Below are 26,571 nucleotides of genomic sequence, written 5' to 3'. Positions count from 1 at the left end.
CTAATAGTCTATATATACTTCCTACAATGATTCTTAATTAATGGAGAGAAATTAACTTGGCTACTTCTATAATAGGATATATTCTGTCATTCCAAGAATGAGTATAAGAAAGTAGAAATCCTCTGCTTTTAGTAGATAATGATTCTGGTTGGTAATTTTTTAAAAACCACATACCTTCTATCTTAGAATCCTTACTAAGTATTGGTTCTAAGGCAAAAGAGCAGTAAGGGCTTAGACCTGTGATGAAGAACTTATGGCATATGTGCCAAAGATGCACATGCAGGTCCCTGGCTTCACTGTCTGAGAGCCTCACCCTGCCCCTGAATGCAGGGGTTGGGGCATTCTATCCTCTACACAATTGCAGGACCTGAGGGAGGCCAAGTGTGGCTGCAGGGATGGGGAGAGAGGCTGGCCAAGGGCTAGTAGCCTGACCTTCCCTCTCCCCCCCAAATTCAAGGGGAGAGTATGGGACCCTGGAACCTCCCCTCTGAGCTTGGCCCCATCCCTTGAATGCAGGGGTCAGTGGGGCACTGCAGTCACAGGCAGGGCATGCATTTGGGGGCAGGAACTGGCACACTATCTGGAGGGGTGGGGTGGGGGTATGGCAGGGAGTCTCTAAATTTAAAGTTCCAAAAGGTTTGCCATCACTGGCTTAGGCAATAGGGGTTAAGTGACTTGCCTAGGGTCACACAGCTAACAAGTATCTGAGGCAAGATTTTAACCTAGGACCTCCTGTTTCTAGGAATGTCTATCCTCAGAGCCACCTAGCTGCCCTGATTGATAATATTTTTTGAAGGTGAGTAGACCAAATATACTTGGGCTAAATATCTCAAATTCTAGTCCATAGCTGGCAGTTGTAGACTGTCAATCTACCACTAAGAACTTTAGAGAAAATGTTTTGTGATTTTGGAATAGTTATGTGACATGAACATGATCCTTTCCAAGTTGGTCATTTTAAAATTTCTACCTTTTTAAGTTCTTAAGATCTCATGTTTTCCTTCCCTTATTTTTTTTAGATGGACCAAAAGGGAAAATGCTAGAAGGAAAAGAACAAAGATAATTTAGGTATTTACTATTCCCATTTTTTAGCTTCTCTCTCCATTTTTTCCATTTTCTCCATTTACATATTTTATATGAATGATCAATGAGGAGTGAGCAGAATATTGTTTGCCCTACTTCTCAAAAAGTAGATAAAAGACCAATAGAATTTTCAGATAAAAAAGATGTCATTTGGATGTTGTGAATATTTTAAACTCCAATAAAACAATTTTTTTTTCTGAGAGAAGCGAGCATGACTTCTTTCACTGGAGAGGTAGGAGACTTATGGGTTTATGAAGTTGTATTTAATTTCAGACAAGGCCAATATCTTGGTTTGTTGAACTCTTTATCCTTGTTGCTGAATGGTGATGGTAATGATAAAAACTAAAAAAAAAAAATTAAGTGCCGAAAGGGCATTAGTTTAAAATTAGTTTAAAAGCAATATTTATTATATTATTTATTGCTGCTATATTGTGGCCTTGAACCAAATATTCCACATCTTTTTATCAGATTTTTTGTAAAAAGTATTATTTCTACAAACATAACAGTTTGAACATATTCTTTAATAAATCTTTATGGGAGAAACTGTTCTTGGTTAAAAGTTGGTGCACATCTCAGAACAAGCAAATAATTTACTTTAAACTGAGAAATAGCCTTGTCAGGGGAAAAACAAAAAAACTTTGAGACCCTACAATAAGATTGCCCAGCTCAGATGAAGTTGAGTATCTTAGACTGAGAACTCCTTACCAGAGCCCTATATAGCTCTAAATCAGAATTTTATATTATAGAGAGCCAGTTTAATTTCTTTTCCTTAAGTGAGGAAAAATGGCAAGAATTGTAATTGGACAGATGATAAACCAATAGTATCTGAGATTTGGAACATTGAAGTAGGTCATTCATATAAGTTTCGTCATATGAGATTCTTTAGTGGAAAAAGTTAACTCTGTAACTTCATGGCATTTGTGAAGGGGAAGAAAAGTATAGGCTAAGTGATTTCTTCTAGTGGTACAGAAGGGAACTGCTGTCTAGTTGCACTAAGGAAGTGACTGACATCAGTTGAGTTTTGAAGAAAGCTATGGATTCTACCTGTCTGTTAAGACAAAGAGAAAATTTTATCTTCTTTGTGGTCAGAGTTGGTCATTGCAATTATTTCATTTCATTTGGCCTTTAGTAGTTTAGAAATTCACATTATGTTTTTTTTTTTAAACCCTTAACCTCTGCGTATTAGCTCCTTGGTGGAAGATTGGTAAGGGTAGGCAATGGGGGTCAAGTGACTTGCCCAGGGTCACACAGCTGGGAAGTGGCTGAGGCCGGATTTGAACCTAGGACCTCCTGTCTCTAGGCCTGGCTCTCACTCCACTGAGCTACCCAGCTACTCCCCACATTATGTTTTAATTTTGTGTCAAGTGATAGAATATTTATAATGCACTTGGCACAGTGCTTGAAAAATGCTTATTCCTTTCCTTCCTATTAGTTCATTCCTATTTTTCTTTCAATTCCTCACATTTGGTATTTCTTACAATGCAGCTTTTATTTTTCCTTTGCAGTTTTTGTAAACCACAATTGGTTTGGCCCACTCCCAAATTATTGGAAACTCGCTTTGTTTCTCGTTTTTTGCTACCACACACACACATAACATGCACTTATGAATATTTAACTATATGGAGATTTAAAAAAGTGTGTGTGTGTGTGTGTGTGTGTGTGTGTGTGTGTGAATGGGACAACTGGGTTAAAGGGTCTGAGCTGTTTAGATAGTTACCTTTCTTGAATAATTCAGGAATCATCTAACTATAAGTTTCCACTAACAGCATGCATTCCGATTTTTGTGCATGTGGCCAGTTACATCTTAATTTTAAAACTGAGAATGATGATGTTATAGTTAGCATGATCTAGTGCATTGATGGCAGACATTTTAGAGACAGTGTTGGGCCCTGTTCCCCTTCCCCAGACCCAGACCAAGTGCCATGCCTGTGTTGCCACCCCCCTTAACTCCCTTACCCCAGAAAAGGGAGGAAGGAAGCTCTCCCATTGGGCTGCTGGGTAGGGGGGTGGATGATGAGAGGAGCATGTGGAGAGTGAGAGGAGAGTGACCTGAGCACTCCACTCCCTTCCAGCTATATGCCACGCTGTGAGCTATGCTCCCCTCAAACATGGCTCCTCCCCAACCCTACCATGGGAATCACCTTCATAGACTCAACAGGCTGCTGTCTAAGTCACCCTCACACAGCATGTGAGGTTCTCCACCTCTAGTACCTTACCCCAGACAGGAGAGAGGAAGTGTTCCCATTGGGCTGCTGGGCAGAGGGGCAAGGAAAGTGAGGAATGTACTCAGGATCATGGAGATGGGGAGGGTAGCAGCTCTGCCCCGAGTCTCTCTGGCTTTCTAGTAACAATCTGGTGGGTGACTGCAGGTGTGCCCAAAGAGAGGGCTCTGAGTGCCCTTTTTGGCACACATGCCCATTTTGGAATGTGTGCCATGGATTGAGATTAAAATCCCTTTACCATAAGCCCTTAGGTTAGAACTGAATTCATCTGGTCCAAGACCCTCATTTTTGGATGAGGAAACAGTCCTACAGAAGTTAAGTGAATTACTTAAGGACACTCACTTTGAATGCTGTTTCTGTTGTAAGGTAGATTTGGCATTTGGAAGAATTAGGCTCAAGGGCTACCTTTAATATAATAGTTGTGTGAATTTGGGCAAGTTAATTTCTCATTACTTCTGTCAACCTTCTAAAACTGTAACTTATAGATATATGGTGTATTGTGAAATTTCTACACCATGATCCCTGAAGAAATTAAATATCTGAAGCTTCCTTCCCCTCCAAATCCATCCATTTCCAAGACAGAAATGAGTTAAGTACAGTTACTCTCAAAGAAAGTAAGACCATTTAATTTGGGTAAACTTAATCTTTTTTGAGTCCATTGGGCTCCTTTAGTCAGGTGAAGAGTATGAAACCCTTCTCAGAATTTTTGTTGCATACATTCTTTGAAGGAAATGGAAGATTGTAGTTAAATTGTATTGAAAATACAGATTTATTATTATTATTATTATTTGCATCCAAGTTCATGGATTTTTTGCATTACTTAAATTAGTGAGCTTGAATTTTATTTTGGTGAGATTTTCTATGGTATTTATTGACCTGTGACTTTTGTTGGGGTTTAGGATCCATATTTGAATTTTCAGTGTGAGGAATCAAATTGATAATAATATATCTGTCTGAGAAAAGGAAATTTTAAATTATCATTTAAGTCATATAGTGTATTGCAGGTGTAGATGAGGTTTTGTTTTTTTTTCAAAGGAAATTTCATAGAGTGCATCTGATAGGTTCATTCTAACTTAGGATATCTACGTAAACATCTATCTCAAGCTATTAGCGCTTTACCTCATTTGGCTGATTATTTCTTCTTAGTTTAGCAAATTTAATTCTCTTCAAGGATAGTTTTTATTTATTTATTTATTTTTAGCCCTTACCTTCCATTATAGAATCACTACAGTGTATTGGTTCTAAGTAAGGGCTAGGCAATGGGGGTTAAGTGACTTGCCCAAGGACACACATCTAGGAAATGTCTGAGACCAGAACCACCCAGCTGCCCCCATGGATAGTTTTTAAAAAACATCCTATCCTATCCAGAGGATAGAATTTGTCCTTTTTTTTCCACTGTGGCAATCACAAAACAGTTTGGTTGCCTTTATAGAGATGAAATTATTACAAAACTATTCAATGACTTCCAATAAAGACAACCATTTCAGTATTAAGGGAATTGGGGGTTAGCTAAGACTCAAGGTTTAAAGACATTGGATATTAATAAAAGGGAAGAGAAAAGTTTATATTTTTTAAAAAAAGATATAATAAAGAAAAGATTAGTTAGTAGGAGAAATAATAGATCTTCTTTAGTTTGATTTGAGCCTTCGTATATTACTCTCTACTGTCTTTTCTTCTAAGTATTTCCCATCAAGATGTTAAATAAAATTGCCTGTAGAATTAAATCCACATTTATTAGTTGATTATTTTACAGCTGTGTGTTATCTGTAGCTTTTTTTCACCATTTCCCATCATGAATCCTCTATTCCAGTCAGATTGTTTTGGGTTTTTTTTTGTCTCCTTACTTTTACTACCCACTCCCCACAACTGTTTCCAAATAACTTTCTTCAAATATTCAGGCTTTGCAATAAGAAAACTGTGGCACCTGACAATCTTAACCACTAGTTTAGCATCTGATTAATTTTCATCTTGCCTTCTATATTCTATAGCTGTCTGACAAATTGGAGAGATTATAATCTCTAGATATGAGATAGTACCCATATTGGTATCATGGAGCATTAAAATTCTGGGAAAATATTTTGTGATCGTGTCATTGGTAATTCTTTCTTTCCCAAAAGGATTGTAAACTTTTTCAGGGATGGGATCATATTATAAACTAGTACTGAATTGCTCAAAGCACTCAGCCACCTAATTGAATTATTGAGGCCAATATATCAGTAAATAAAAACTTATTGATGCATAGTTTTGAAAGATAGTGGATACCAGATTATAGTCCATTTGCAGGATTATTATTATTACTATTATTATTATTATTATTATTTTGTCAAGGATTACATTGCATTTAACATGGCCAAAGCTGAATTTTCCAGTAAGACCTGTTATTTAAAGAAGTAGTCTCACCACTTCTAGATGAGTTAAGACTTGAGATCTGAAGGAACAAGATTCTTGGGATATAAAGAACAAAAGTTATTTGAAAGACTGCCATGTGGAAGGAGGAAGAAGTTACATACTTGTCTCTGTATAATTGCAGAAGGCAGAAATATCAGTAAGTAGAAGTTAGAGGGAAGTGGTTTTGACTGAAGATTGGAAATAACTTTAATAATTGGACCCGAGTAGCAATGAAATGGAATACTTTAGGATATCTACGTAAACATCTATCTCAAGCTATTAGCACTTTACCTCATTTGGCTGATTAATTCTTCTTAGTTTAGTAAATTTAATTCTCTTCATGGATAGTTTTTATTTATTTATTTATTTTTGGCCTTTACCTTCCATTATAGAATCACTACAGTGTATTTGTTCTAAGTAAGGGCTAGGCAATGAGGGTTAAGTGACTTGCCCAAGGACACACATCTGGATAAACAGTTTTTAGGGTTGATGTGATTATTGCTGTATGCCATACAAAATTGTAGTCTTCCTAAAGAACCCTGAGATTTTAGAAGTCCTCAATATAAATTTTGTATTTTAAAAGTCCTCCAAAGAAACCCTTCTCTGATTCTTTGTGGTGCTATTGTGATATTGGGTTCTAAAAGGTTATGCTTCTTCCATGCTGAAAAGGCTTGGACCAAGTCTGTTTTCTGAGGAGTTGTCTACCTAATCATGGACAGGCACATCACTAATATACTGAGCTCATGGCGATGAAACTATTGGCAATGAAAGCTCATAAAAAGGGAAAATTTTAAATGGTTCATAGTCTTATGTAGGCTACTTGTGATTCTATGTTGATGTTGGCAGACTGGTAAGAAATGGGCAGAGTGTTAAAAATTTCGTAGTTGTTAGAATGTTAAATTTCAGTTGACTGCTCTGCTGGTTCTTTGAATGAAATCCATGTTCAGTGACCAGTGAGCAAATACATTATTGAATGAGTAGATTATATCAATCTTGATATTCTTGATAAAAACATTTAGAAGAAAGAAGTAAGTTATAATTAAAGGAGGGTGATACATATTCTTTGAGTGGCAGAGAAAGAAGTTGGCAGAGTGATGTGCTTTTTGGTTTCTGTTTTTTGGTATGTCCCAAAGCATGAAATAATATTTTCTGGGACATTTGGTCATGACACATTGCAATATTAATGAAAATTATTTGCAAAAAGACCACAACCACTATGAAAATAGCTAGCAAACACAACAATATTAGTGACTGAGGATGAAGTGTAACTATTGTAGAGAACTTGTTAAGTCTAAGCTAAGTTAGATCAACATATACTTTTATGGTAGGCAATTTCAGTGTTTTGAAAGTTCTTCAACCTCCTTGGAACTTCTTTTTTGAAATTTTTATAAATGTAATTCTTTATGTGAAATTTAAAGTATATAAAAATGCTGCTTAGTAAAATGCAAAAATTAGAATAATTTTATTGTTTGGATAAAAAGTAATCTTAAAAGTCATTCAGATGACTTTATTTGAGACAAAGCATCCAAATTGCCATTTACCTTTGTACTGGACCTAGGCTCTGTGTCCTCCTACTGTGTTACAAGGCCTTGGGGGCAAATCCTTAAGCCTCTGAGTTTGTTTCCTAATTTGCAAAATAAAGGTGTCTTAACTGGGTGATCTTTAAGGATCCCTTATAGATTCTAACAATCTGAATCTAGAGATCATGGTTTTTAATTAATCTCTTGAGCAGTTGTGTAACATCAGGAAAGTCACTTAATTTTGTTTCTTAATTTTTGGAATAGGATTAATAATGACCCCCTTACCCATCTTAATTGTATCAAGATCAAATGAAGTAACATGTAGCAGTGTCTTATAGTATGCAATAGAGTAACTTTTAGTTAGATTCTATATAAATGATAAGATATATTCTATAAATATCTGTACCAAATAGTAATGAATACAAAACTTCCTTTTAAGTAAGTGTAATCAAAATGTAGTCTTAAAACTAAATCCTGATGTTACTTAGAAATCTTTTCCCCCCCTCTTTCTTGTTAGCGGATACTTTGTTTTCAAGGAGACTGAATGGAAAGTACAGACTTGAGCGACTTGTACCTACCGCAGTGTATCAGCACATGAAAATGCACAAAAGAATTCTTGGACATTTATCTTCTGTATACTGTGTAACTTTTGATCGAACCGGAAGGAGAATATTTACTGTAAGTGCTTATTTTCTTTATCATTTTTAAAAAATTCAAATTGTAGGCCAGAGTTCACATCTTAAAGAGTTTTCATTAAGTTGAGATGTAACTTTTAAAATTTCTTGATTTTTTAATAGCTATTATTGATAAATACATGATAGTCGAACACTGAAGCTTTTTAGATAGTTAAAAATATAATTTGGGTGTTTATTACAAATTCATTTGTCATAATTTTAAGATTTGATATAAAGAAGATCCATCCTCATCCAGGAGTTTTGGGAACTAAGTGATAGGTGTATTTATACTATCATATAGTCCTATATCATAAGGCATTTTTGATTAAATTTTGGCAAGATAGGGATAGAAGTAAACCTGTGATTTCATGGGAATAGAGAGTTCCCCAGATAAGGAAACTGCCAATAAAGGAGTTAGTATATTCTCTGTTAATTTATACTTCTATTGAACTACTTAGAGCACTGAGAGATTAAGTAATTTGCTCATTGTCCCTAAATCAGTATGTGCCAGAGGCATTACTTGAACCCAGGTTTTCTTGGCTCTTTCATTACCCTAGGTTGCCATTCATTAAACTCTTGTATATATCCAGAAATCATTTTAGTTTGTAGTTTGGGGTTTTACAACAGAATTTTAATTCTAGTTCATAAGTACCTCAAAGATTTGTTGTTGTTTTTAAAAACTATGTAAATGGACAGAAAACTCGAGTGATGTTTTTGTTTTGTTTAAAACTTGGAACATCTTCTTGTAGTATTTCTCCTCTATAAAGTTAAGGGAAGAATGTTTAATGTGTTAATAAAATTTTATTCTTTGTCCTTATATTTTAATTCTTATGATTCTGCATAGAATCTTCCCAAAGTATATTAAAACTGTCATATTTGAATGTGCTTTTCTTGGGTCTGTTTTTAATTTTTTAAACTTTAGGAAGTAAGGAAAAGGGAGGTTTACTCAGCTATATTATCTTATATAAAAAAGTTATTTGCTGTCAGAAATTTATTTTCAGAGGTTTTTCTTAGATTGAAATATATTGTAACAGAGCAGTAAATTATTAAATATTACTTTATGGCCTTAAGGTGTTGACTTATTCCTTGGTCTGTGGATTTTTATTGAAATAGGAAATATTGAAATGAATTTTTAAATGGAAATCTCCATTTCTACTTTTGCTGATGGGAACTGGCAATCAGATAATATCTCAAAATTATAATAAATCTTTTTCCAGTTAGGTAAATCTTATTGTAAACTGAAATGTATTTATTACCATTCTTTTCTACCATTCTTCTATAAAACAGCTAAATAATAAGATCTGGGAAATTTAACATATTGCTACCTTTAAAAAAATTCTACCACTAATCCCAAATAAAACTGATGGTAGCCACTTTCAATATTAAGCAACTACCCATTCTTACCTGACTTTCACTATTTCAGAGTGAAAGAAAATAATAGTGATATTTACTAAGCTTTTAAACTGTGCCAAAATTTAAAGTGGCTAATCAATCTTTACCTGTTCTTTATAATGTTTTAATAAAATCCAAGAATTGATTTATTTGTGTCAAGTTAAAACACAGTTCCTTGCATGTAGATGGGGGTATGATAAATGTTTGTTTAATTGAAGATAACATGTGATCCTGCAAGGAGAACCAAAATGATCCTGCGAAGAGAACCAAAATTTAAAATTGCCTTAAAAAATGTTATTTGTTTCTAAAATCCTCTCAAAATAGCCATAAACTTAAAGGAAGAGAATTTCATGATTGTACAACAGTACAATATATATTTTGGACTTCATTTACTTCAGTTAATATAAGACAGAGATGACAGTATTTAAATTATGAAAAATTGATAGCTCATTAGAGTGTCCATTACTTATTGCATTTTCCTGAAGTAGATTTAGTACAATAGAAAATTCTCATATCTTTTAAAATGTAAACTCATGTTTTCCTGTCAAATTCAATTTAGCTGTATTGGCTGTGTGTATGATGTGAATGTTTATACATAATTTACATATATACACTAGACGGACACTTATTACATGTATACCATAATCATCTCTATCCTTAAGCAAAGTTTAACTTTATATAATTATATCTTACTTGGAAATTTGGTGGCAAAGTGGTTGTAGAAGAAATTATTTTTTAAGTTAATGTTCCATAGATGCATTTAAAGGGCCAATGCAGAATTGGGATAATCCTTTAACACTTAACCTCTATCCTTTTGGGAACTTGGGGACATAAGAATGGAATAGGAATAATGGAATTCTATAATGGCTACTTTTGGGGAAATGGGGTAACATATGTATAGAATCAAGCAAAACAAACTTCCAAGTTGCCATTATCAAAAAAGTTTGTGTCATACTTTTTTGAGTCTTTTCCAGATAGATGAATAAGCAGTCTTCATCAAAAGTATTCTGAAATTATGTGGTTGGGCTGATTAAGGATTTCAGGTTCTTTAGAATTATTCATTTTTACAACATTGTTATTATATACTTTAAGAAAATTATGCTTCTGTTCACTATGCTTCTGTTCCTCTATATTCTCCCATGTTTCTTTAAAATCACCTCCTTAAACTTTTTGTGGCACAATTCTAAAATATCAATATTTTGTATATTTTTTGGCCCTTTGCCAATTGGTTTATTCCATTTAGTTTCCAGTTCTTTGCCACCACAAAAAGAGCTTCTTTGAATATTTTTATACAAATGATCTTTTTTTTTCTTTTGCCTTTTTGGGGGCAGAGTCTTAATAGTTGTTATCTTTTTTCCTAAGGGAGCAAAAGAATGATAGGAAGAGAAACCAGTGTATGAACAGCCTACAAATATAATTTGATTTTTTTGTTGCTATTTTCTACTTTTTTCCACCAAACTCAAAATATTGTTACTTTTTATTAGTTATTCATAAGCAGACATTTTAAAATATATTAAAAACTAGTCGATCCTTCTACTGAAGAAGAGCTAATTTTGATTTCCTGAAGTCTTATAATTGTCTATGTTGGTATTGGAAGGTATGTGTTGATATTGTCAGTGTCTGTCAGCTGGAAATTCCCAAAATCTATATAATAGCCGGCATGGATTTTGATTAGGTAAGACTTCAACATTATGAATCTCCCTGTCCCTTCATTAGTAAATTTGAGAAGTAAAGTATCATGCTTATTTCCTTTTATGGGGTTGCTAATTTTAAAGCCATAAACAATGAGTTCTAAGCATATATTTTAGATAAATTTTACAACTTTTCTAAGGTTGTATTTATTTGAATATTCAATATTACTGTATTAGTTCAATAAATAATAGTCAATTATGTGCCAGGAGTTTAGTTAGGTATTGATTCAAAACAAATTATTGAAGTAGCTTCAAATGTAAATTTTATCAAATTCCCTGCTTTTACTCTAGAATTAAAAACTCATTTTGTAGGCATTATCTGACAATCTTATTATTTTGGCTTGGTGTGTGTGGTTTTACTAGATTTTTTTATACATTGTAAGTAAACCTCACTTAATGCATATTGTGAAATTCTGCTCCATTGTCATTTGACTTACATAACCTTTTGAATATTGTTTCTATTGATCTAATTGACCCCATAATATTGTTTGACTACTAAATAACAGGTGGGTAGTTATATATATGCCTATATAAATTGTTGCTAAATTGGAGAATTTTTAGTTACCCTTCTATAATAGGTCAGTTTTTAGTTTTGTAATTATTTGAAAACTCAGTTGATTGGTAAAGTCCAGCCAACATGTAAATAGAAGTGAACTGATAAGATGCTGAGGGGAGATGATGGGCAGAGGGTTATTATCATTTCATTACTATTTAGGGACTAGAAAATTTTAATAGCATATTTTGCTAGTGGAATGGAATGTTAGTATGAGAAAAGAAGGAAATAATACTTGCCATGTTAGAATTCCTCTCACCACCCAAGCTCCCCCTAATTTCTTAGTTCTTTAATTTCATCATGGCATTTTAATAATATTTAGTTCATGAAAGTTGTTGAGTAATAACTCAATGTGAAGTAGCAAACCTTTTTTTTTTCCTTTTGAGGGACACAAAAATAAAATACCAATTTAATTCTTTTCCTAAGACAACTATAAAATGATTCATTTGTTCTCTTTTAAAATTAACACTAGCGAACCTAATACCTTATTTATTATTAAATTTTATTTATTATTATTATTTATTTATATAAAGCAAATAGTTATAAAAAGCAATAACAACAATGATAAAAACCAAATAATAGTAATTACAGCTTATTTTTAAAAAAAAAATTTTTTTTAAACCCTTAACTTCTCTGTATTGATTCCTTGGTGGAAGAGTGGGAAGGGTGGGCAATGAGGATCAAGTGACTTGCCCAGGGTCACACAGCTGGGAAGTGTCTGAGGCCGGATTTGAACCTAGGACCTCCCGTCTCTAGGCCTGACTCAATCCACTGAGCTACCCAGCTGCCCCCAAATAATAGTAATTAAAATATAACTGTATATTATAGTCACTTAAAAGAAGAGAAAGAAAGAAAATTGGGCACAGAAAAGCAGCTAAGGGACAGTCATAGAATTAAAGACACAAATACCTAAAGCATACATAGAGGGAAAAAATGAATGAGTAGGTTTGGGTTAGGAAGGATGGATTTAAGTTAATATATAATGCTTTTGAGGTTTTATAGCCCTTTATACTCTTACATTTTATATCTAGTATCAAGACTTGAGACTTCTTTACAGCCTACCTGTTGCCAAATTGCCTCTCATATATGACATGTTATTATAAAATATAAGACAATTGTTTAGTGAGTTGAATTGATCTTCACTTAAAGGGAGAGAGGTGATAGTCCCAACATATTTGATCATGATCAGATTTTATTTGGAGTATCATATTCTGGGAGGAAGGAGTTTAATAAGCAAGTGAATATCCAAAGGAGGAAAACTTTGATGGTAAGAACCTCAAGGTTATGCCATGTGAGGATCAAGGAATCCTTGATTCCTTAAGGAATAAGGACATCTAGCCTAAAGAAGAGAAAAGGGATGTGGGAACTCTTTTTCAAGAATTTGAGGGACTATCATATATAAAAAGAGTTAGGTTTGTTGTACTTTACCCCAAAGGGCAGAATTATGAGCCAACTGGTAGAATTCACAAATAAGAAAATATATGCTGATGTAAAGAAAAAAAATTTAGCTGTCTAAAAATAGAATGGACTCCTTTGGAAAGTAGTAATGACTTTCTCTCCTCAAGGTAATGAAGCAGTGACTAGATGATCACTTTTTGGATATATTGTTGAAAGAATTTTTTTTTTGTTTTATATATATGAATTGGACTGGAAGGCCTTTGAGGTCCCCTGTCAACAGTGAGAGAAAACAGGATAGTTACAGTCTTCAAGATCATGCCATAAAAAGACTGGATAAAGTAATGAGGAACCTAACCTAGAGTGATATCACTACTTTGGGAGAGAGAAGAGTTAGATATGATAGCCATCTTCAAGTATTTGGATAGTTTTTTGAATGGAAGAGGGATTAGATATTTTGCTTGGCATTAGAGGGAAGTCTTAGGTGTAATGGGTGAAAGTTGCAAAAAAAGAAAAGAAAAAGTTAGGCATAATATAAAGAAAGAATAAACTACTTTGATTGTAGAGAGGATTTTTTTTTTCCCTTCTGTGGGTTGGAATAAATGCCTATCAGGATACTTTCATCTCTAACTTGTAATCTAGGATGTTTAGGGAAGTAGCAGGTATCAATATGGGTTCATTGACTGTCATTTTTGAGAATTCACATAGGATAGATTCATGAGGCTTTTTTTTTGGCTAATTAAATGCCTTTTTTTCTTCCCCTTATATACAATCCTGTCTGCCTTGCTTCCCCGCCCTGCATCCTACCCTTCTCTGGACTTAGAATATCTTTTAATAAACCTCGATTACTAACTCTCTCCTTATACTGGTTCGTATCTTATTCACATAGATTAAGTGCCATCTTCTCCATAAACAACTTTCTTTTATCCCCTACTCAGCATGAATTTATTTCTTTAACACTGAGTTCTTCGATTTCCACTTTTTACTCTTGGAATCAAATCAATACCCTCATTACTTCTGGAAAGAGATGGGACAGTATGGTTTCATTCACCATTCCTATGATTCCCAAGCTGCCTTCCCTTGACTTCTCCTATTTGTGTTGTCTCTCTCTACTAGTGTTATAGTAGGCTCCTTGATGGCAAGGACTGCTTCACTGTTGTATTTTTATTTCTAGCTCTTAGCACATTGTCTGTGTTAGTAGATGCTACATTTATTCTCTAAAATCAAAGTTGTGTGTGACCCAAAAAGCAAAGGAGAGATGCATTAGGCACAAAGTATCTACAGTTGCATTTCCAACAACCACTGTAAAGGAAGAGATATTAGGAAGAAAATACATGATTGGAAAAAGATATGGTCTATTCATAAGGTGGTAAGAATAAGAGATTAGAGATGGACATCTGAGTTCCCTGCTATGAAATGTAAAAATAATAATAGCTAATATTTTATATAGTGCTTTTAAGGTTTTCAAGGCTTTTTTTTTTTTAAATCTTTGCTTTCTGTCTTGGAATCAATACTGTGTATTGGTTCTAAGGCAGAAGAGCCCCAAGGACTAGGCAGTTGAGGTTAAGTTACTTGCCCAGAGTCACATAGCTAGGAAGTGTCTGATGCCAGGTTTGAACCTTCTCTAGGCCTAGAGCCATCTAGTTGCCCTGACAAGGCTCTTTCTTTACAAGTTTCTCATTTGATCTCACAACAACTCTAGTTAGAGCTAGTACCCTTTTTTACAGATGAGGACATTGGGGCAGACAGGTTGTGACTTGTCCAAGATCATATAGCTAGTAAGAATCTTAATCCAAAATTTTGAGCAGATTCCCTCTGTAGGATTTATGGAAGAACAGGAACAAAAACAGCATAGAATTAGAAAGAATAGATGGGTTATAATTTTTCTAAGAGTGAGGATACCCTCTTCAGAGACATTACAGAATCATTAAAGTATTAAGTAATTTGTATTTTAATTTAATTTGCTCCTAGTTTATTTTGAAACATAAAAACAGAGGAATAGTGATTAATTTAGTCTTTGCAAATACTATTTAAATTCAACAATGTTTATTAAATAATAAAGTGTTTACTGTTTACCGGGTGGGGCAGCTAGGGTCTTAGGCCTGTAGTCAAGGAGACTGTGTTCAAATCTGGCTGCATACACTGGGCTAGTCACTTTCCCCTGTTTGCCTCAGTTTCTTCATTTGTAAAATGAGCTAGAGAAAGAAAGGGCAAACCATTCCATTATTTTTGTCAAGAAAACCTGAAATGAGGTCATAAAGAGTTGTATATACAACTGAGACATTCAAACAACAAATTTACAAGGTAGTATGCAAAATGCTGGAGATGTGAAGATAAACCCTATCCTTAAGGAATTTATATCTCACTAGGAAATAGAACATGAAAACATAAATATAAAGCAATTCGATATCACTATTGTCATATTATACAATGTCTGTGGCTGGAAGGAACTTAGAGACCATCTCATACAGTTATCCCATTTCACAGATGAGAAACCTGAGGCCTAGCATGGTTAAGTGATGCTCTGGGTCACACAGATAATATACATCATAGATAGAATTTTAACCCATGTCTACTGTCTACAGCTAGTCTTCTTTCTACTGAACTCACAACTATAAGGATCAAGAAAGACTTGATGATCCTTGAAGAAAACTAAAGATTCTAAAAAATTGAGGTTTAAGGTGAGAACATATTCCATAGATAGGTATGCAGAAATGATTTGCGAAAAAGCACCACGGCATTAGAAAGCTGAATTGAGGATTGTCAAAAAATGAAGCATTGGGGCAGCTGGGTAGCTCAGTGGAGTGAGAGTCAGGCCTAGAGACGGGAGGTCCTAGGTTCAAACCTGGCCTCAGCCACTTCCCAGCTGTGTGACCCTGGGCAAGTCACTTGACCCCCATTGCCCACCCTTACCACTCTTCCACCTATGAGACAATGCACCAAAGTACAAGGGTTTAAAAAAAAAATGAAGCATTAATTCCTATATTTGAAAATTCCTGAAACATTTTACCCAAACTAATTTTTTAAAGTTTGTTGTTCTTCATCGGTTTCCATTATCTCTCTTCATGACTTCATTTGGGGTTTTCTTGGCAAAAGTACTTAAGTGATTTGCCATCTCCTTTTTTAGCTCATTTTCCAAATGAGGAAACTGAGGCCAAAAATTATGATTTGCCCAGGATCACACAGCTACTAAGTGTCTAAGGCCAGATTAAAACTCAGGAAAATGAGTGTTCCTGACTCTAATTCTGCCACTCTCTCTCCTGTGCCACCTTTTAAGTTATAAAAGATTAAATTAATTAGCTTTTAATTTTTCATTTGATACTATGTTTTCTCTCCTCTTGTAGTAAGTATTTACTATATATTACAGCACTGAATTGATAATACCAGGGCACAGAAAAGTGACATTTGAATTTATTAACTGATTGAGAAAGACAAACTTGGCCATTGCTATTTTAAAATCATAGTTACTAGCATCCCTCTAGGTGGCAGCAAAACTTTATTAGAAGAATGAGTGTCTTGAACTTATATTAAAGAATAAGCCTAGTACATTGAAGGGTTTTTGTTATTCTTTCTGAGTAGCAGAGAAACTTAATGAACTAATGAAAGAGAAATGTCAATATCTTACGGATATTTGAAGAATGAAATTTTGAGGATTGGTGAAAGATGCTCTTAAAATAACTCAGCAGAGAGAATTGAAAAAAAAGATTTTTCTGTTAAGAAAGACTCAGTTTATTTTATTTAAAATCCAACACTTTTATGTTTGCTTTTCTCTCAGTAAGACAGTAGACTATATTTTATCAGAAAATAGTTGAGAACATAAGGCTTTCTTGTTTTAAGGCTAATTCTTAATAAAATTGTTAAAATTCATAGGCCTATGAAGAAATAATTAAATAAATTTGTGCTTATTTGCTTATTGTCTACGTTATATTTGACCAGGTACCCAGATGCCCTTATTAGGTAATAAGCTATATCTTTGTAATTTTTTAAATGTACATATATGTAAACTTGGATAATTTCATATAGTAGCATTTTGAAGGATTATTTAACCGTATCTAACCTAAATTAGATTTAATTATATGAATATTCAGAATGGAGAAATATGGTAATAATATGAATTTAATTTTGTCATTCAGTGTGCAGTGAAAAAAGAGCAATATGTGTGTGAAAAGCTTACTATGCATGCTTATTATTTGTGTCAAAGAATCAGTTAATATTAAGACTGCTGTGTGCCAGATACTGCGCTAAATACTGGACATAAAATTTAAAAAGTGAGACACTCTTTACCCTCCTGGAACTTCATATAGGGGAATAGTGACCATGGAAGGTTATTTTGATCTGATAAGTCACTGTGATGATGAGTGGGGCCATAAGGAATGGATTAACTTATACTTTGTAGAAGGCAATATTGATAATGCTTACTGTTCCTAGAGCAAAAGATGGAAAGCTATAACCAGTTTTGGCTAACGAAAAGAGAGGTAGGGTAAATGCTCAATAGGATATGAGGTGTTTGGAACTGGCTACATATAGTTGACTATTTAAATTTTTGACTCAAGTTACTGACCAGTCAGGCAATTTGGCACCAAGATATGAGTTCTAAAACTGAGTTGGGGTCTCCAGAATTTTGGACATTGTGTAGCAAGGCAAACTCCTGCCCAGTTTCCATGAGGCCAGAATAAGAAATAATGTCCCCAAATTACTTGTGTCCTGGGGCTTTCCTTTCCTGATTAATAACTGCCTCTTTCCTGCCTTTCAGGAAAGCCCCAGTCATATTCAACCAACTTCTTTCTAGTTCTGTAATAAGTATTTATATAAATATAGATACAATTAAATCAAATTCTTCCATTTCTCCTAGAAAGGCCCTATCTTTGCACTATACCTCTAACTCACCTCTTATCATCCCTGAACCTTTTCAGCTCAGAGTGCCCTCACAGCTGCTTCCATATACTTGTTGCCTTTCTTCTTAAAAAGTAACTTCAAGGACTAGATTGGTAGTTTAGTTTTGGGAAGATGAAAGCAAGTCAAATCATCAAGTCAGCAAGCATTTCTTAAGGCTTGCTTTGTGTCAGAAAATGTGTACAGGGGTTCTAAAGAAAGGCAAAAACAAATTTTACTCTCACATAGCTCACAGCCTAATGTTTTTTCTTTTATACTTTTAAATGGCTTGTGGACATTTATAGTAGAAAGTGAAATTTAGTTCTGCTTTTCTTCATTTTCTATAGAAATCCAGACCCCTAAAAACCTTGTACTAAAAAGAGAACCACTTGTAGCGTTATAGCTGTACATTCATTTCTTAATTAGTGAAAAAAGTCACAAAGAGATCAATGTACCCTGTATAAAGTTATACTGAAAAGGTAACCTGCACATCAGTGTGTATGAAAAACTTTAGTAATTTAATTTGTTTGGGGATAGGAGAGGAAGATATGGGTAGAAGGAGAGCTAATATCCAAGTCAGCCTATTCTAGCTGGGAAAGGTTAATCCTGTAAGCATCTTCCATGCTTTCATTCGATATATCTGATAAAAAACCTTTTGATCTAAATTTGGTTTCCTAAGTAGTTTCCTACTGGAGAGAGAGTTCAGTGTAAATTAAGTGAAATTCTAAAAGTGTTTCTAAGCATCTACTATGTGGTAGGCATTTTGCTGAGTGCTGAGAATGCAAATAAGAAAAAGTGAAAGTTCCTTCCTTCATGGAAGTTGGGGGAAAAAATAAAGACTGCTGAAAGGAGAGTGAGAGTACCAGGGAATATGGTGTCCTACGGATTCAAAGCCAAATAGAGGCTGGAACTTTGTGAGCCCTTTATAAAGGAAAGCTTTAGGAGGAGTTTAATGAGCCACCTTTTAGCCCTCTCATGAAGATGTTTGGGTATTCAAGGAGGACTAGCTCCTCTGCTGCAAGGGCTCACCTGTGGCTCCAAGAAGGCTATGCTTGCATAATTGCCACACCCCAGTAAAACCATCCCTGTACGTGGGTTAAACCAGGTTTAGGGTAACTTGATAGGCTTCAAACTCATCATGAGTTAGGGGGATCTTTACCTCAGGTATGTGAAGACTTCCCCAGGAAAATGGAGACATGAGAATAATGGCCATGAAAGCAGCTAAAGGCAGGCACTGTAGGTCATTTGGTCAGACTTTGAAGATGCCAAGGCAGCCATTTCTTCCTGGGCCCTCAATTATCCTGATTTTTCTCTGGCCACTACAGTCAGATGACAATATGTATTTGAATGGTTTCTGGCTGCTTGACAAATTTCCTCTTTGACCTCGGAGCTCTGTAATTTGGCTGTGGTATTCCTGGGAGTTTTTATTTGGGGATTTCTTTTATGAGATGATTGGTGGATTCTTTAAATGTCTATTTTACCTTCTGGTTCTAGGATACAGAGGCCACTTTCCTTGATAATTTCTTGAAATGTAATGTCTAGGCTCTTTTCTCATCCTGGCTTTTAGATAGTTCAACTCTTATATATCTCTCCTCATTTTATATTCTAGGTCAGTTGTTTTTCCAATGATTATTTCACATTTTCTTCAATTTTTTTCATTCTTTTTACTTAATTAATTCTTGATGTCTCATGGAATTTCCACTTGCCCAGTTGTAATTTTTAAGTTTTTTTTCCTTTATTTTTTGTAAGCTTTTATACATTTTTTCCCCCATTAGGCCAGTTCTGCTTTTTAAGGAGCTCCTTACTTAGATCAATTTTTTAAGCTCTTCCATGAATTCTCATTGGGCTTATGTCTAATTTACTTTTTTCTTTGAGGCTTTACTTGTAATTGTTTTGACTTTGTTGACTTTTTTTCTGAGATTATCTTCATCTTCCCTCACTTCAGTAGCTTTTTACATTCAAATTCTTTTTTTCTTTTAGCTCATTTTGTCACTTTATTTCTTGATTTTGAACTTTATGTTAAAGTTAGGCTTTGTTGCTGCCCTTGGTAGTGAAGGGGTGGGGAAGCAAAAGAGGAATTATCCCCAGGTTTAGGCTTTTTTTGCAAAGGGCAGGTTCTGGGTATTTTTGTTTCCAGAGTGTTGTGATGAGATGAGAACTGTGCTCACTGGTCTCTTAATTTTCCTTCTGGTCTTTACCTTTGGTATCTTTTGGTATTACAATTGATTTTGTTACTCTGGATTTTTGATCCATTGGAACAAAAAGGTGGTACTGCCGCTAAGGCCTTCTCCCTCTTGACCAAAAGTGCACCTCTCCACCTTAGAACTATGTGTTGATATAGGCAGTTGGAATAGGCAGTGTTGATAAAGCCAGTTCATATCAGATTCTGAGTCCAGTGCTAGCAAAAGAATCCTCTCTAATCTCCTTTTGACCAGTTGCCAGGTCTCCTTACTATCTCTGGCTTGAGAGTTCCCCAAATTGCTGTTATTTCTGTTGGTAGCACTTAAATTCTACCACTGGTGTTTCTTCCATGTAGGCTTCAGCCTAGCCTTCACTACTGTCACAGATCTCTCTCTCTTTTTTAATTAAAAACATTTTTTTGAATATTTTTTCCTAGTAAATGTAAGAACAATTTAATATTCATTTAAAAATAGTTTTGAGTTCCAAATTCTCTTTTTTTCCTGACCTTCCCTCCCTCCCTGAGGTGGTAAGCAAACAGATCTCTCTTTCAGACTCCCCAAGTTTCCTTGGGCTGGAAGAATATCTCAGTCTTACCTTTTGTTTCTTCTAATAATCCAGAATTTTATTCAAGGCATTATTTTAAAGTTCAGAGAGCTCAACTTTTTCTACTCTGCCATCTTTGCTCAGCCCCTAGAAATTCTTAATTAGCTTTTCCTAAAAATGCAACAAGAACAAATATACAAGCATTTTTACCCTGATCATCTTGGGAACTGTACTGTCCCCAAGCCTAAACACTATTGGTTCTACAAAATTCCTGACCAGTTAAGGTGGTCATATGAGTACTGCATGGCTGGGTTCCAAAAACTGATACTTAGTCTTCAGACATTGATGATTCATTTGACTGCAAAGCCTTTCTTTAAGTCCTAATCCCAAATTCCAGTGATGTTCTCTGTTGATTGTTTTCTTTGTTCTGCTTACTTCCCAGTGCATCATTTCACACTACTCAGAATTCTCTGATATTGTCTTGTCAATTTCACACGTACAGTTTGTTCTTATTATTAGTTCATCAATTCTCTGATGGTTCAATGGTCTTAAGAAGTGGCTAAAGATATTTTGCTGCAAAATTTTAACTTTCTCTTTTAATATGCTTTTCCAGTTCAGGAAGTTTGTTTTGCTTGCATTTGTTTCCTCCCTTGTATTATTGCTTATACTCTATACCCTTATCTTTATTTGTTGCTCTTTTAGTTGTGTAGTAGGCATTTGCTCTATTCCTGTCACTATGTAAAATGCCAGGGATGAAAATACAAATTGAAAAAAATCATTGCTTTCAAGGATATAATCTAATGGGAGGTGATACATAAAAGGAAGGTGAAAGGAGATGTTGTAGAGGATGAGTATTAGGTATGTAGTATTAGAGTATGATGAGAAAGGCCCCTCAAAGAAGTCCAGAAGCAGTGTTGTCTGTGGGAAATTGAGAATTGGCCTTGTTGAATTTGCAATACACTATATGTATATGTTTTCAACCCTTCTTTGTACATCAGATATGCTTCATCACATGCGTTCTCTCTCCCCCTTTCATTCTTTTGTGTATGTATATTGTTCTCATTCACTTTAATTATGAGAAATTGCAAGCTCTAACTTCTTTTTCCTTTTTATAGTAGTGTATTTCTTTTTTAATATTTTATAGTTCGAATTTTTTTATTTAGTATTTTTTCTCACTTACTTGTTAGAACAATCCTTTCCCCTTTCTTCCTTCCCTCCTCCTTGAGATGTTAAGTAATTTGATCTGGGTTATATATGTATTCTTTAAACACAACCTCAATATCATTCATGTTTTGAGGGAATACTCATATAAAACGAAAATCAAAAAATAAAAACACAAAATAAAAAATAGTATGTTTTGTTCTGCATTCAAATCCACTAATTCTTTCTCCAGAGATGGAGGAGTGTATTTCTTTTAGCTTCACTTTTCTTTTCCCTCAGAAGAGAACCATTCCATCCTTACTTTTTCTGTTTTGTTTTGTTTTTTCTTAACTCCCTTTATATCCCTTAATGACATTAAGGTTTCCAAAGGAATTTTTTTTTCTTCTTCACTAGAATGTTCTTAGTGCATCATCATATTTAGCTCCCTGCAAGCTCTAATAATTTTACCCTTAACGATCATCAGTACTGTTCCTTGGTACTTGAACTACTTCTCTCTGGACACTTTTACAATATTTTTTCTTTGATTCCAGACCTTTGGATATTGACTATGACATTGCTAATTCTTTTTTGTTTAGGATTCTTTCAGAAGGAGATCAGAAAATTCTTTTCTTCCAATATCTCTTCACTCTCATATGAAAAATATTTGTGTTCTTTTCCTAAAAATTACTTAAGAGAATTTATTCCCAGGTATCTCAGTCCCTTCCTCCTCTCCCCACACCACAGAAGGTATCACCTGACAAAAAGATGTGTATATATATAGATTATGTCTTTTGTGTTTCTGTTTTTCAGTTCATTCTCTATAACAGTGATTCCCAAACTTTTTTGGCCTTCTGCCCCCTTTCCAGAAAAATATTACTTAGCCCCCTGGAAATTAATTTTTTAAAAAATGTTAATAGCAATTAATAGGAAAGATAAATGTACCTGTGGCCATCACTGCTTCCCTGGATCGCTACAGCACCCACAGGGGCGGTAGCGCCCACTTTGGGAATCACTGCTCTAGAAGTTCATAAATTATTCTTCAGATATTAATTCAACAAAAATTTTTAAAGAAAAATACAGCAAAACTAACCAAATATTTTGGGAAATAATATGAAAATACATGAAATATCTTATATGGACCTCCCACCTTTGCAAATTAGTTGGGTCAGAGTATCTTATTTGTAATTTTACATTTATTTTTTATTGTCTTGGGTTCTTTCCATTTACATTGTTATCATTGTGCATATTATTATGCTGATTTATAGTTCCTTAACTAATTATATGTGTTGTCCATCTTCCTACACCTCTTCCACCATTGACTTCTCTTCTGTCATCTTTTCTAATTTGCTGCGTCTGTAAGGTTTCAATATGCATTTTCTTATAATTTGGAGCATTCTTTCTTGTGGTTACTAATAGATGGCAATTCTTTTTTTGGAGACTGTTGATTTGTATCTTGTAGCCACTTATTGGGGAGTGAATTTTGTTTGTTAGTCATTTGTGTATGTATCTTGATAAAATTTTTTTTTGTGAAACTTGATACTATTTTTGAGCAATTTGATACAATTTTTGCTTAATTAGCCTTTCTTATTGCCCTGCCTATTTGGATTAATTTAGTACAAATTTTCAATTTTAGGTAATCAAAATACTCTCTCTTAGAATTCTTTCTATCTCTTAGTTAGGGATACATTTCCTGCCTATAGCTTTGACAGGTATGATATGGTTCTTTTCCAGTTTTGGTTTTTTAATGACATGATATTCAAGTCAGATCATTTTTGAATTTATTGTGAAATATGATCTAAAGTATTGTTTTCAGCTTAATTTCCATTTTCCCAGCAATATTTTTATGGAATTCTTTTTGAAATAATTTGCTCCTGGTTTATCAAACATTATGTCATTGAGTTCTCTTGCACTTATAATGGAATCAGGTATCCTACATTCCTAATCTATTACTTTTGCTAAACTATTACCATTCCTAATTTCTCTTCCAGATTAAATCTGTCTTTTGCTGTTACTGTGGCAAATGGTCCTTTGGTAATATATGGCCCTTTTCAGATAATATACATACTCAGTATATTATCATTTGATACTTTAATGTGTCATTTGCTGCTACCCTAGAATCTCTTGCTTCTGATTATTTTGACTTTCTGACCTACATTTCCCCTGGTTCCTATTAATATTAAGTTTTTCTGCTAATGGTAGCTGGAGAAAGTCATGAAAAAAGCTGATTTCTTAAGAATTTTCACACTTTTGCTTGACAACTTGTCTAGTTTTCTCTCTACATCTATTAGTTCCTTTACTTTATCTTCCCCTCTCCTACTCTCCGTCCTTAAGTATATATCTCCCTTACTCATTTTCACTGTCATCAAATTCTACCGATTTTGCTTCTCTAATGCCTCTCACATCTTTACTCTCCCTTCTGTTCTTATTGCCTTTACCCTGGTAAAAGTCCTCATACCTATATGCCTGGGTATATGAATATTAGCTTCTTAACAAATCTACTGACCTCTTTCATATTGATTACTTTTTCTCATTTGAATATTTTAACAGCACTGAGGTAGGCTGAGCATTAGTCCTATTTGGTAGATAAAAAATTTAGGGTTAGAGTCTTTTGAAACATTGTAGAATTATTAAAGAATAGGATCAAAATTTGAACTTTGTTATTGAGGTCATTGAAAGGATTGTAAGGTAGGCAAAAAGCAATATAGTCAGATCTCTTCTTATTCAATTTTTGGCCCCAGCTTGTCCACTTTAACCCTTGTTCAAGGAATGCATAATGATGGACTAATTCAGTAAATTGTATGTCTAGGTGCGTGTCATAAATCCTGCCTAGATCACTTAGTGCTGTAAAAACATGTCTGTTTAACATTGGTTATCTGTCAATGATACTATTGTATTCCTGTAGATTATTGAATATCGTTCTTTCAGAGCAATAAAAATGAAGCTCAAAGGTTGATGATGCATGTTGGGCATAAGCTGACCCACAGCATGTTATCAAAAGACCATTTGCTCATGAGATAAGTATAAAATACATTGTTAAGGATTTATATGAATGGAAAATGAGATGTGCTTAATATATCCAGAATGGAGTATAAGAAATGAATAGACTTGAGTGGTACATTAGTTTTCTCCAATAAGCTTCTAGATTTGGAATAGATATTCAGTGGACTATATAGAAAATAGAGGTAAGCATTTTACAGCATAAGATCTGTGGATATTGAGATCCATGACATTTGTTTATTACTACTACTGAGATTAACATGTGATTTAGAAGTGCAGCTTGTCATAAATATACTTTTTGTTCTGGTCTTGGTCCAAGACAACAACAACAGAAAAGCAATATTTGGGACATAGGTTAAAACATAACATGGTGCTAATGTAATGTTTTCCATTTTAATAGTTTAATAATATGGCTACTTCATAGTATGCTTTATTCTCCCCATTCTGGATTTATTTATAAATGCCTTTGCTAATGAAAATTCCTAAAACACTTTTGGGAAGAAGTCTTAACTTATAACATTAAAATAAAACTATCTCAAATGCTTGTGTGTGTGTGTGTATTGAGTTAGTGTTTTAAAAGGCTTTTCTGAGCAATTATTGAACATTATTTGCTTGTGTAACTTATTTTTTTTTTTTTACTATTGGTTAAGACTTAAGCTAAGCCCCACTAACAAAATAAATGTATAAATGGATGCTAATGGATAATTATAAAATAAAACTTCTTTGTTTCTGGTTTCTTAGAGAAATAGAAAACCTCTGTTTGTTTTTTTTTTTTACCACATCTTTCTTATTCATTTCATCATTACATTTTTAGGATTTTGTTATCTCAAACATTTAGATGATATTATAATGTTTTAAAAAATTTTAAGTGGTACCTGAAAATATACAAATTTATGATATTTTTTTTAAGGGTTCTGATGATTGCCTAGTAAAAATATGGGCAACAGATGATGGAAGATTGCTGGCTACTTTAAGAGGCCATGCAGCTGAAATTTCAGATATGGCTGTGAACTATGAAAACACCATGATAGCTGCTGGAAGTTGTGATAAAATGATTCGAGTGTGGTGTCTACGAACATGTGCTCCTTTGGCGGTTCTTCAGGGTCACAGTGCCTCCATAACATCACTACAGGTAATTATGAATTTATTTGATATCTACAGAAGTCCTTAAAGGAGATCACTTTATTAGAAGTTTAATATCCCAGTGAGAAACCAGATTTATTTTCCTTTATTTTTTCTTATCTAATTATGAAGGCTGTAAAAACTGAGAAATAGAGGTACTTTTTAATCTCTTTTAAGTCTACTTTTTAAAAATATGGTGATTATTTCTCAGCATTGTCAAAGATGACTTAATCATCTTTTTGTAGATGATTTCTCAGATTTACATATACAGTCCTTCGCCTTCTCTCCTTACTTCAAGTGTGGGATCACATGTTGCTTTTTGGACATCAGGAACAGAATGTCTTAACACAAGTTTAAAACAGAACTCATTTTTTCTCCCTAACTTTACTCTCCTCAACTTCTCTTTTGTTGATGGTACCACCCTCTACAGTGACACAGATTTGTATCCTCACAGCTTTTTTCTCACACCAGATTTCTAGTCTTTTGTCAAGTCTTATCATTTCTAGTTTCTACCTTTAAAATATCTCTCAGATTCATCCTCTTCTCTCTACACTCATAGCCATAACCCTGGTACAACCTTACATCTGTACTATTTATTGAAATAGCCTTCTAATTTGCCTCTGTCCCTGAAATATCTCCCTTCTAGTCATCTTCCACTCAGTTGTAAAAGTGATTTTCCTAAAACAAACATCTAACCATATTGATTTCTCAACCTTCCATCTTTCTTGATTCTATAAATTTCAATGGTTCTCTTACCTCCAGGATCAAATATAAAATGCTATATTCAACATTTAAAGATCT

The 26,571-nt window shown here is 34.1% G+C and overlaps 1 protein-coding gene across 2 annotated transcripts in view; it reads left to right on the top strand.

Moving 5' to 3' along the window:
* The window catches only part of LOC123247347 (pleckstrin homology domain interacting protein), a 176,778-nt gene that overhangs the window by 37,018 nt on the left and 113,189 nt on the right, over nt 1-26,571 (top strand). For both annotated transcript variants that reach the window (XM_044676217.1, XM_044676216.1), the window contains exons 7-8: nt 7,728-7,888; nt 25,559-25,780. In XM_044676217.1, the coding sequence (XP_044532152.1) occupies nt 7,728-7,888; nt 25,559-25,780 (383 nt within the window). The remainder of the gene's footprint in view (nt 1-7,727; nt 7,889-25,558; nt 25,781-26,571) is intronic.

This window comes from Gracilinanus agilis, chromosome 4 (genome assembly GCF_016433145.1).
Source record: "Gracilinanus agilis isolate LMUSP501 chromosome 4, AgileGrace, whole genome shotgun sequence".
Classification (NCBI taxonomy): domain Eukaryota; kingdom Metazoa; phylum Chordata; class Mammalia; order Didelphimorphia; family Didelphidae; genus Gracilinanus; species Gracilinanus agilis.
Note: the sequence above shows the minus strand (reverse complement) of the source record. Positions and strands in the feature narration are given on the sequence as shown.